The sequence below is a fragment of the Trachypithecus francoisi genome, unplaced genomic scaffold (genome assembly GCF_009764315.1).
Source record: "Trachypithecus francoisi isolate TF-2019V2 unplaced genomic scaffold, Tfra_2.0 Lachesis_group20, whole genome shotgun sequence".
Classification (NCBI taxonomy): domain Eukaryota; kingdom Metazoa; phylum Chordata; class Mammalia; order Primates; family Cercopithecidae; genus Trachypithecus; species Trachypithecus francoisi.
The window spans coordinates 39,191,099-39,203,940 of record NW_022681466.1 but is presented as its reverse complement, the minus strand read 5'-3'; the positions used below and the strand labels follow the sequence as shown (position 1 = coordinate 39,203,940).

The window sequence follows — 12,842 nt, the reverse complement described above, 5'->3', positions numbered from 1 at the left end:
ATATGTGTCAAAAGGACACTGGACTTGGAAAAAGTCCCCAGTGGCCAAAGCTGAAACAATTTGTGCAACAAAATTAAAAGTGATAGGATTGCATGATAACCCAAAGAATATAATTAATATCCATGAGTCCATACTGATACACCGTGTGTTCTGTACACTGTGGTCCTTTTATATCCCATGGTCTATAATGTCCCATAGTATCACTCTGTCTAAGTTGAAAGAGGGTAAGTGTACTTAGAGACTTAGTGACTTTCAGAACAGTTAAGGGACTGCAGAAAGAAAGTTGTTTCCAAAAGGGCCTCTGTTTTCTCTTCTTACAATTGAGGAAATGATGGCCTGGAGAGGTTAGGTAGCTCGCCCAAAGTCACACAGCTAATCCAAGTTAGATTTACAGTGGGTTTTGGGTTTCTAGGTTTTGATCACTACAGTGTGCTGCCCAGACTGTGGGTCTGTGTCACCTTGTAGTTTTTGTCATCTGTCACAAATACCTATATCAAGCCTATATTGTAAAAAGATAGACTAATTTTACTTTTTTTAAAAAAAAAAAGTAGAGCCCATAATTAGCATGTATTTTCTAGAGGTGAAGGTACACCAAACTGATTGAATTCTGTAAACACAATTTTGTTTGTAATCTTGATTCTTATTTCATAGATCTAATGCTTTAAAAATACTTAATTTTTCCTCTTTAATAACTTGTATTGAAACTCTTAAGTGACATTTGTGGTACTGTTCTGTTTGGTTATATATGGGAATGATTTTTTTGTTTGTTTTACACGTTATAGAAGAAATTTTGGAATCCATAAGAGTCAAAAAGGGAGACATTGATAATGTTAAAAGCCCAGAAGAAACAGAAAAAGACAAGAATGAGACTGAGAATGACTCTAAAGATGCTGAGAAAAGTAGAGAAGAATTTGAAGATCAGTCCCTTGAAAAAGACAGTGATGACAAAACACCAGACGATGACCCTGAGCAAGGAAAATCTGAGGGTAAAAAAATTACTTGATTAAAAAGAAGTATTTCATCAGTGTTATTTGTGAAACCTCCAGTTTTACTTGCAAAATGAAAGTGAAATATTGTAAGCAACTACCTAGTTTAATATTTCTAAAGAGATCAAGATACCATCCCCTCTTGTAACATGTGTAACAATTGTAATGAGTCTTACGTATTAGTGAATTTGCTATAATGTTATATTCATGTCTCTATACTTCCCATTAGTTTGCCATTTCCCTATGAAAAAGTACTATTTTTTATATTATACCAGAATATACACTTTTGAATGTGATGAAATATGTTCATTTTTATATTAATTAGTTAAGCATTCTTAATATATTATTAAGTATTCTTAAATACTCTCTGGATTACCTATTGCAGCAATATCTGAGAATCTAATTGCTTTAAAATGGCCATCCAACGGAAACAGGATTTTTGGTGATTGATCATTTAGTAGTTGACTGAATGTGGTCATTTGCCCTGAAGCAATTTTAAAGAATATCTTTAAAGTTTTGTTGTGCATTTTGCTGTAGAGCCAACAGAAGTTGGGGATAAAGGTAACTCTGTGTCAGCAAATCTTGGCGACAACACAACAAATGCATCTTCAGAAGAGACTAGTCCCTCTGAAGGGAGGAGCCCCGTGGGGTGTCTCTCAGAAACCCCTGATAGCAGCAACATGGCAGAGAAGAAGGTGGCATCTGAGCTCCCCCAGGATGTGCCAGGTACAGAGGGCAGCGTATCAATGCCTCTGTAATGGGGGGAATCCTTCCCTTTTGTAGTAAAAGCTGAATGTCACCTAAAACTTTAAACTATGTGTTCATTCATGCTGCTTGCTTACAGTGCCATCCCTGTTTGCTAAGTTGTCACCTAACATTTGGAGTTGGTTAAATGTCCTCGCAGTTAGTGCTTGAAACTCATCATAATTTTCATGCTTCTTAAACTTCATTTAGCTGGTTTTGTTTAATAGATTTATTTTTATATTTTATCACCAGACCATAGTGGCAGATATTTTGGTTTTAATTACTTATGTACTAATGGCTCAATGTTGAATGATCTGACCTTTCCAGTTCTATAGATACTAACAAATTAATTTTATGTTTGCATGTGCTCATGTAATATTTATAACATTTCGTATCGTAGTGTCATGGTAGAAAATCATTATCACAGAACATTGTTGTCAGATGTATTTTGACATAAACATGTAAGTTGACCAGTAATTCGTATTTTCAGTTTTTGAAATTAAAGTTATACTCCAAGTAAGTTGTAGCACACCAAGAATGTCCTGTTGCATAACATGAAGGATTTTGACAACCTGCAGTTCTTATGGGGACGACTTCCATTTGAGTACTGGTCAACAGTGAGCTGTGTTGCTGAAAACACCAGTTTTAACAGGGCGCTACAGATAGGGATGTAAGTGTAAGCTCCAGAAGAACCACAGCAATCAGCAGTAAGTTCACCGTATTTTATACTGATGAGAGATTGGTCATTAAGATCAAGAACAGGGCCAGGTACGGTGGTTCACACCTGTAATCCCAGCACGTTGGGAGGCCAAGGCAGGTGGATCACCTCAGGTCAGGAGTTGGAGACCAGCCTGACCAACATGTTGAAACCCCGTTACCGGATTTTAAAGAGGAGTTTGGTACTTTGGTAAAGTAGATAAACATTTTAATAGGTCTCCAACTTCAGAATATAATAACGGGGATATATCAGTGACCAAAATAGATAAGGCCTGGGCCCTTGGTGACTTACGTTCTAGTGAGCAGTAGACAGACCTAATAGAGTTCTGACCTTCAGAGAGAATTACCTGCTTCCTTCTGTTTCTGTGGCTCTCCATGCAGTTATTTATTCAGCAGATATTTATTGAGTGCCTACAATGTGCCTGGCAATGTGCTAGACACTTTGTGATGTCCCTGGACCAAACTCTGTTACAACTGTTTACTACCTATTGTCAGTGGATGAGATGCCTTGTTAGAAGAATTGGGGTGGGAGAATTATTCATGGCAGATTAAGAGCAGTAGCTGTGATATAGAAGACATCTTACTTGGTTTTCTTTTCTAAACTTTCAGAATGTATTTAGACACCTAATTTAATGATTAAAACTTATCAACAAAAGATACTGTCAGATTGGAAAGCATTTTGGATGGAAAGATATTTTTGGTCAAGTTTTTTTTTTTTTTGAGAGAGAGTCTTGCTCTTTCACCCAGGCTGGAGTGCAGTAGCGTGATCACAGCTTACTGCAGACTTGACCTCCCAGGCTCAAGTGATCCTCCCACCTCAGCCTTCAAAGTAGCTGAGACTACAGGTGTGCACCACCATGCCCAGCTTATTTATTTATTTATTTAGTAAGTAAGTATGTAGAGACAAGGTCTCACTGTGTTGCCCAGGCCAGTCTCCAACTCCTGGGCTCAAGCCATCTTCCCACCTTGGCCTCTCAAAAGTGCTAGAATTGCTGGGCGCGGTGGCTCACACTTGTAATCCCAGCACTTTAGGAGGCCGAGGTGGGCAGATCATGAGGTCAGGAGATCGAGACCATCCTGGCTAATAGAATGAAACCCTGTTTCTACTAAAAATACAAAAAATTAGCCGTGCGTGGTGGCGGGTGCCTGTAGTCCCAGCTTGGGAGGCTGAGGCAGGAGAATGGCGTGAACCCGGGAGGCGGAGCTTGCGGTGAGCAGAGATCACGCCACTGCACTCCAGCCTGGGTGACAGAGCAAGACTCTGTCTCAAAAAAAAAAAAGAAAAAAGTGCTGGGATTACAGGCATGAGCTACTGCCTCCAGCAACTTTAAAAAATTGAAATGTAACCTGCAGTCAAGTTTATAAATATTAAGTGAATAACTTGATGGATGTTTACAAAGTTAACACATCTGTGTAACCATATCATGCCCCACTACACCTAGCCCAACAAAGGTACTAACTATTCTGACTTCTATCACCACTGATTAGTTTGCCTTTTCTAAAAAATTTACTGGAACCATGCAGTGTATACTCTTTGATGCCTGATAGCTTTTTTTCCCACCTCAACAAAGCATCAATGAGAGCCATCCAGATGTTGCTAGGAGTAGCAGCTTATTCTTTTTTATTGCAGTATGATATTCCATTATATAGACATGTCTTGCTTCATTCTTGTTACCTTTTGGTGGTTATTTTAATGGTTTTTGGTTTGGGACCATTATGAATAATACTATTATGAATGTTTTACATGTTTCTTGTGCACATATGTATGCGTTTCCAGAGGTATAAGCCTAGTTGTGGATTTTCTAGGTCATGGAGCTGGTATATGCTTATCTTTGGTAGATACTGCTCAACAGTTTTCCACAGAGGTGGTGGAAGTATTCACTTCAACAGTGTGTGAGAGTTCTAGCTCCTCTGCACTTGGTATCATCAGCATCACTCTTTGTCTTTTTGGAGGACTGAGGGGACATGCTGGTGGGCATGTAGGGATATTTTATTGTTCTTTGCACTTACCAGCTCTCTGGTGACTAAGGATGTTGAGCATCTTTCTGTGTTCGTGTGTGTGTGTGTGTGTGTGTGTGTGCGCCAGTCATTTAGATATCCTCTTTTGGGAAGTACCTGTCTGCTCCTTTGTTCGTTTTCTATAAATGTTTCGTTTTTTACTTTGTAGTTGTTTCATGAGAGAGGGTAAATTTGGTTCTTCCACTTTACCTTGACTAGAAGCAGAAGTATCTGCATTGAATTTTGAATGTTAACCTAATCTCATGTTACTGGGGTAAATATAACTTGTTGTGATGTATTTTCCTTGTTATATATTATAGCATCCAGTTTACTAATATTTTGTTTAGGATTTTTGCATTTACTTTCATGAGTAAAATTGGTTTGCATTTTTCTTCTGATAATGTCAGTCTTTAGTATCAAGAATATTTTGGCCTCATATCATGCGTTGGTACTAGAAGAGTTTTTGTGGGGCTGGTGTTAATTATTTTTTTTGTTTTTGAGATGGAGTTTCACTCTTTCGCCCAGGCTAGAGTGCAGTGTGGCGCAATCTCAACTTGCTGCAACCTCTGCCTTCCAGTTTCAAGCGATTCTCCTGCCTCAGCCTCCCAAATAGCTGGGATTACAGGTGCCCACCACCACGCCTGGCTAGTTTTTGTATTTTTAGTAGAGACGGGTTTTCACCATGTTGGCCAGGCTGGTCTTGAACTCCTGACCTTGTGATCCGCCTGCCTTGGCCTCCCAAAGTGCTGGGATTAGAGGTGTGAGCCACCGCGCCCAGCTATGGCTGGTGTTATTTCTTAAATGTTTGGTGGAGTGATTTGGTTCTGGAGTTTTCATTGTGGGAAGGTTATTACAGTTTTCATTCACTTCTTTAGTAGATAATGGGTGTCATTCAATTTGTGTTGCTGTAAAGGAGTATCTAAGGCTGGTAATTTATTTAAAAAAAAAAAAGAGAGATTTACTTGGCTATGGTTCTGCAGACTGTACAAGAAGCACGGTACCGGCCGGGCACGGTGGCTCAAGCCTGTAATCCCAGCACTTTGGGAGGCCGAGACGGGCGGATCACGAGGTCAGGAGATCGAGACCATCCTGGCTAACCCGGTGAAACCCCGTCTCTACTAAAAAAAATACAAAAACACCAGCCGGGCGAGGTGGCGGCGCCTGTAGTCCCAGCTACTCGGGAGGCTGAGGCAGGAGAATGGCGGGAGCCTGGGAGGCGGAGCTTGCAGTGAGCCGAGATCCGGCCACTGCACTCCAGCCTGGGCGACAGAGCGAGACTCCGTCTCAGAAAAAAAAAAAAAAAAAAAAAAAAAAAAAACACGGTACCGACATCTGCATCTGGCGAGGGCCTCATGATGCTTCCACTAATGGCGGAAGGGGAAAAGGGAGCCAGTGTATGTTGATACCTCATGGTGAGAGAGGAAAGGGGAGGCAGGGGTGGCAGATGTCAGGCTCTTTTTAACAATCGGCTCTAGTGGGAACTAAGAGTGAGAACTCACTCACCCCCAACCCAAGGGCAGTAATCTGCTCTTGAGGGATCCGACCCCAGAATCCAAACACCTCCCATTAGTCCCCACCTCCAACATTGGGATCAAATTTCAACATGAGATTTTTGGGAGGACAAACATCTAAACTATCCAAAGTACAGCAGTGGCTATTCATATTTTCTGTTGTTTTCTTAGGTTTGTTTTGTTTAATTGCCTTTTTTAAGGAATCTCCTCATTTTGCTGAATCTTTACAATTTATTAGCATAACATCCTATCTTTTTTATATATATAGGGTCTGTACTCATTCTGTTTTTCCAATCCAGAAATTCGTTATCTGCCCCCATTAATCATATTGCAAGGCTGTTTGCAATTCCGTTAGTCTTTTTTTAAAAAAACAGCTTTGTCTTTGTTGACCTTCTCTATTGTATGTTTTTTTCTAAATTAATTTCTGGTCTTAGTATTATGTTCTTCCTTTTATTTTCTTTGTACTTTTGTGGATTTTCTTTCCTAGCTTCTGAAGACGGTTGCTTTGATGGTTTGTAGTTTAGTTTTTTTTATGATGTCTACTGTCAAGGCTATCAGCTTTCCTCTGTGTCCTGCTATAGATATATCCCACAGACTTACTTTATTTTATTTTTAAATGCATGACCAGAACACAACCACAGACTGTTATATGTCATGTTCCCTTTATCCTGTAGTTTAAAATATTTTCTAATTTCTGTTTTAATGTGGTGTGTGTTGAAGTATATTGCTTAATATTCAAACATTTGTAGGTTTCTGTTTTTGTGTTTTGTTTTTTGTGTGTATGTAAGACGGTCTTGTTCTGTTACCCAGGCTAGATTGCAGTAAAGTGACCATAACTCTCTGTAACTTGGAACTCCTGAGCTCAAGTGATTATCCCACCTCAGCTTCCTAAGTAGCTAATTATCTTTTTATTTTTTTTCTAGTTGATTTCTAATTTAACCCTCTATCAGAGAACATTCAATGCATGATTTATGTCCTTTAAATTTTATTGATGCTTGTTTTATGGCCCAACATTTAATTAATGTTGATAAATGTTCCTTGAACAATTGAAGAGGTTGTATGTATATTACATATATGTACATTACATATATATATGTAATATATATATTTTTTCAGTTGGGTGCAGTATAAGACAGGTAAGATTTCTTGTTTTAATTTTTTTGTTTGTTTGCTTTTGATTTTGTTTTTTTGACACAGAGTCTGGCTCTGTTGCTGAGGCTGCAGTGCAGTGGCTCAATCTTGCCTCACTGCAACCTCCGCCTCCTGGGTCCTAGCAATCCTCCCACCTCAGCCTCCTGAGTAGCTGGGACTACAGGTGTTCACCACTATGCCTTGCTAATTTTTGTTTGAGTAGAGACAGCGTTTCTCCATGTTGGCCAGGCTGATCTTGAACTCCTGACCTCAAGTGATCTACTGCACCTGGCCTCAGATAAGGTTTCTGATTATATTGTTCTGATCTGTATTCTTGGTACATTTTTGGGTGTTGTTGTTTTTTGTTTTTTGTTTCTTTTTTTTCCTGTCAGATATTTTAAATTTATTTCCAACTATTTATTGTAGATTTGCCTTTTTCTCTTTTTGCTTTTTTCAGTTTTTGCATTATACACTTTGAAACTGTTATTAGGAGCACCTAATATTTATATTTTTGTTGAATCTTTTATCATTATGAAATGTTATTTTATCATTATGAAATGTTATTTTTAATAATATTTTCAAGCTATACCAGCTTTATTTTGGTTAATGTTTGTATTGTGTATATCTTCTGCAATAGAAAGACTTTAAAAAACATCTGAGAATTTAAAATTTTTGTACAAATACATCTACTTTAGAATTTCTTTATATACAATTGCTTCTGTATATATTTTATTTCCGGCTTTACTTTGAAATAAAATCTTGTCAGAACATTGTCATTTTCATATAATGTGGTAGAAGTTACTATGTGAAGGACAAAATTGTAGTATGAAAAGTGATAGCAGTGAGAATATAAGAAAATTGGGTAGATTCATGTTGAAGAAATCTACCCATTATATTGAGTATGATCAGTGATCAGAAACATTTTGTGTGGCTCAGATTAAAGATTAAACTGAAAAAGTTGGGCAATATTTGGGGAAAGATTGCTACATAACACTTTAAAAAGTTAAAAAGTTAATCTCTTAATACCTATTCAGTTTCAACTGTCTTTGGCAAGAATACTTTATAAACAATGTGCTGGTTAATTAATGTATCACACCAAAAGGCTCATGGTATATGGTTTTTCTACCTTCAGAGATGCCTAGATGGATCAATGAGTTTAGGTGGTGAGATTGCATGATTCTCTGTTAATCTCTCACTCATTAATGATCTTTCCAGAATCAGGGTTTTTGTTGTTGTTGTTGTTGTTGTTTTCTTGATAGATGGAGTCTTGCTGTGTCACCCAGGCTGGAGTGCAGTGGTGCGATCTTGGCTCACTGCAGCCTCCTCCTCCCAGGTTCAAGCAATTCTCCTGCCTTAGCCTCCCGAGTAGCTAGGACTATAGGCATGTGCCACCACATCTGGCTAATTTTTGTATGTTTAGTAGAGTTGGGGTTTCACCATGCTGGTCAGGCTGGTCTTGAACTCCTGACCTAGTGATCTGCCTGCCTCGGCCTCCCAAAGTGCTGAGATTACAGGCGTGAGCCACCCACCCGGCCCAGAATCAGTTATTTGTTTGGAGACTGTAATAATGGAGTTTTGGGTTTTTTTGTTTGTTTGTTTGTTTGTTTGTTTGAGACAGGGTCTTGCTCTGTCACCCAGGCTGGAGTGCAGTGGCACAATCTCAGCTCACTGCAACCTCTGCCTCCTGAGTAGCTGGAATTACAGGCGCCCACCACCACACCCAGCTAATTTTTGTATTTTTGGTAGCGATGGGGTTTCGCCATGTTGGCCAGGCTGGTCTCAAACTCCTGACTTCAGGTGATCTGCCCACTTCAGCCTCCCAGTGTGCTAGGATTACAGGCGTGAGCCACCGTGCTGGCCAGACTTCTTGCTTTTTAGCAGAATAAAATGTTTGAGACTTATGTTACACAGTACCTATCCCGACTTGGAATCTTTCTTTTTTCCTCCAAGAAGTCCTGGTTCCTTTTAATGGGAAACAATATTTACAGACTACAATCTAGACTCAGAGATACTTTTTGCTATTGGACTGTCACTGCCGCTATGCTTTTTTGGTGGGTAGTGTTATGAAGGACATGTTTTTGAAAAGAAAAAGATCATCAGTTTATATTAACATTTCAAATTCAGATTGCGGATAGCATACTTAGTTTCTTTGTTTTTACATTTGTATCTCTGTTCCCTTACACTGAAAATTTCAGTTCCAGCAACAGTAATTCAGCTATACATTTGCTTTATTCCAATACAGGGTATTCCAGTCCTAATGTGCATTAATAATAAGAGGAAGTGATTTATTTTAAATAGTAGTATTTTCATAATACCAGTATTACTGCTAACACTAAGACTATTGAATGGCATTTATGACTTTTTGCTGCTCTTTATTTCTCATTATACTTCATTTCTAGGAAGGATGTACAGACAAAATATCGTATTCCAAAGTCGCTTAAAATAATCCCCTAGACTGGGCATTGTGGCTCACACCTGTAATCCCAGCACTTTGGGAGGCCAAGGTGGGCAGATTGCTTAAGCTCACGAGTTCAAGACCAGCCTGCCCAACCTGCCAAAATTCCTTTTCTGTAAAAATTAGCCGGGTGTGCTGGTGTTTGCCTGTAGTCCTAGCTACTCAGGAGGCTGAGGTGGGAAGATGGCTTGAGCCTAGGAGATAGAAGTTTCAGTGAACTGAGATTACGCCAGTGCACTACAGCCTGGGTGATAGAGCCCGGCCTTGTCTTAAAAAAAAAAAAAAGAGAGAATGAAAGAAAAGAAAAAGAAAAAAAGGGCCAGGCTTGATGGCTCACGCCTGTAATCCCAGCACTTTGGGAGGCCGAGGTGGGCGGATTACGGGTCAGGATTTCTAGACCAGCCTGGCCAATATGGTGAAACCCCATCTCTACTAAAAATACAAAAAAAATTAGCCGGGCGTGATGGTGGGTGCCTGTAGTCCCAGCTACTCGGGAGGCTGAGGCAGGACAATCGCCTGAACCTGGGAGGCAGAGGTTGCAGTGAGCTGAGATCACGCCACTGCACTTCAGCCTGGGTGACAGAGCAAGACTCCATCTAAAAAAAAAGATGATAATCCTTTGTGTGGTTATGCACAACTTGATATACAGTTCATTTGTTTCAGTTTAATTTTTAGGGATTGCTTTTCTATAATAACTTTAATTCTTTGAAAATGTAGAACGTTTACATTATTATAAATTCAAAACTATGTAACTGGAGGTATTCAGAGAATTTTGACTTTCATTCCTTCTGTCTCTAGTTCACTATGTCTTTCTTTTCTCTTGTAAGTAGCCATTTTTATTGGTTTTTGGTTATTCTTCAATTTTTTTTTTTTTTTGGAGATGTAGTTTCACTCTGTTGCCCAGGCTGGAGTGCAGTGGCACGGTCTTGGCTCACTGCAACTTCTGCCCACCTGGGTTCAAGCAGTTCTGCCTCAGCCTCCCAAGTAGCTGGGATTACAGGCGCCTGCCGCCGTGCCCAGCTAATTTGTGTATTTTTAGTAGAGATGGGATTTCACCATGTTGGCCAGGCTGGTCTCAAACTCCTGAGCTCATGCTCCACCTGCCTTGGCCTCCCAAAGTACTGTGATTACAGGCGTGAACCACCGCGCCCAGCTGGTTTTATTTTTTATAAATAAAAGTAAAATCTGTTTATAAATTTGTATTTCCTCCTCTTCTCACACAAAAGTAAGCATATTATAAGTATTGTTCTACACCTTGCTTTTAACATTTAATCTTGGAGATCATTTTATGTGTGAACATAGTGATTATCCTCAGTTCTTGCTACAACTCCATGGTATTTCATTGTGTATACCAACTTTTATTCAACCAATGCCCTATTGATGGGCATTTTCTTTTTTTTTTTGAAACAGAGTCTCGTGCTGTCACCCAGGCTGTAGTGCAGTGGCGTGATCTCGGCTCACTGCAGCTTAGCCTCCTGAGTAGCTGGGATTACAGGCGTGCACCACCACACCTGGCTAATTTTTGTATTTTTAGTAGAGACAGGGTTTCGCCATGTTGGCCAGGCTGCTCTCGAACGCCTGACCTCAGGTTACCTCAGGTGATCCGCCCACCTCTGCCTTCCAAAGTGCTGGGATTACAGGCATGAGCCACTGTGCCTGGCCCCTCCCTTTTTTTTTTTCAGACAAGGTCTCACTTTGTTACCCAGGCTAGAGTGCAATGGCGCAATCATGGCTCACTGCAACTTCTGACTCTCGGGTTCAAACAATCTTCCTGCCTCCCTCAAGTACCTAGGACTACAGGCATGCACTACTATGCCTGCCTTATTTTTGCATTTTTCGTAGAGATGGAGTTTCCCCATGTTGCCCTGGCTGGTCTCGAACTCCTAACCTCAAGTGCTCTGCCTGCCTCAACCTTCCACAGGCGTGAGCCTCTGCTCCCAGCCTTCATTGGCATTTCCTTTGTTCTGGGTCTTTTGCCTTTTTAAATACTCCAGTGAATAGCTAGCTCTATAGATGAGTAATTTAGTAATTTTTTTAGTGTATTTTGGGCTAGATTTCTAGACACAGGATTGCTATGTTAAGTAAACGCATGTGTAATTTTCCCTTCGTGTATTGTGAGACTTGGATTTTTGCCAGTTGATAACAGAGTAGTTTCTTCATATAGTTTTATTTTACTTTTCTCATAGTATGAATTGGACATATTTCCATATGCCTAAAGGGCATTTTCTTTTCTTTTGTGACTGTTCACATATTTTCCTATATTTTATCAGGTTGTCGGGTTTTTTTCCTGAAACCCAACATTATATGTTAAAGATAGTTACTGCAATAGACTCAACCAATTTTTACTTAGGTGATTTGAAGAGTGTCTTGTCAGTGGCAAAAACAAATGCAGAGGGAGACTCTTAATTTCTGAACTACCATGGAAAGACAGGCTTTCTGTTCATGGTAGTGGTAATTTTTTATATGTTTTTAAGAACTATACTCTTTTTTTTTTTGAGACGGAGTTTCGCTCTTGTTGCCCAGGCTGGAGTGCAATGGCACGATCTCAGCTCACCACAACCTCCACCTCCCAGGTTCAAGCGAATCTCCTGTCTCAGCCTCCCTAGTAGCTGGGATTACAGGCATGTGCCACCATGCCCGGCTAATTTTGTAGTTTTAGTAGAGACAGGGTTTCTCCATGTTGGTCAGGCTGGTCTCAAACTCCCGACCTCAGGTGATCCACCTGCCTCTGCCTCCCAAAGTGCTGGGATTACAGGCATGAGCCACCATGCCCAGCAGAACTATACTCTTAATGATACTATTAAGTTGTCCTTAGAAGTTAACAGTCACAGCTGGGCATAGTGGCTCATGCCTGTAATTGCAGCCACTTTGGGAGGCCAAGATGGGCGGATCACCTGAGGTCAGGAGTTCGAGACCAGCCTGGCCAACATGGTGAAACCCTGTCTCTACCAAAAATATAAAACAATTATCCAGGCATGGTGGCGTGCACCAGTAGTCCCAGCTGCTCAGAAGGCTGAGGCAGGAGAATCTCTTGAACCTGGGAGGCGGAGGCTACAGTCAGCCAAGATTGTGCCACTGCACTCCAGCCTGCGCAACAGTGAGACTCCATCTTAAAGAGAGGAAGAAGTTAACAATCAAATTTAGGCATTACCTTCCAGTTAATTTGGGGGGCATAGGATTCAGGCAGAAAACCATAGAGTTAAATAATCCTGCTGACTTCTGTTTCTAATACTGTTTGAGTACTTTTGAAAAGTAAGACTATAAGCTTCAGATTTTGAATATTATCTCGGCAAACCACCT

At 40.2% G+C, this 12,842-nt stretch overlaps 1 protein-coding gene across 5 annotated transcripts in view; it reads left to right on the top strand.

Moving 5' to 3' along the window:
* The window catches only part of BPTF (bromodomain PHD finger transcription factor), a 145,568-nt gene that overhangs the window by 39,101 nt on the left and 93,625 nt on the right, over positions 1-12,842 (top strand). For all 5 annotated transcript variants that reach the window (XM_033183856.1, XM_033183854.1, XM_033183852.1 and 2 more), the window contains exons 4-5: positions 783-986; positions 1,524-1,712. In XM_033183856.1, coding sequence (XP_033039747.1) covers positions 783-986; positions 1,524-1,712 — 393 coding nt within the window. The remainder of the gene's footprint in view (positions 1-782; positions 987-1,523; positions 1,713-12,842) is intronic.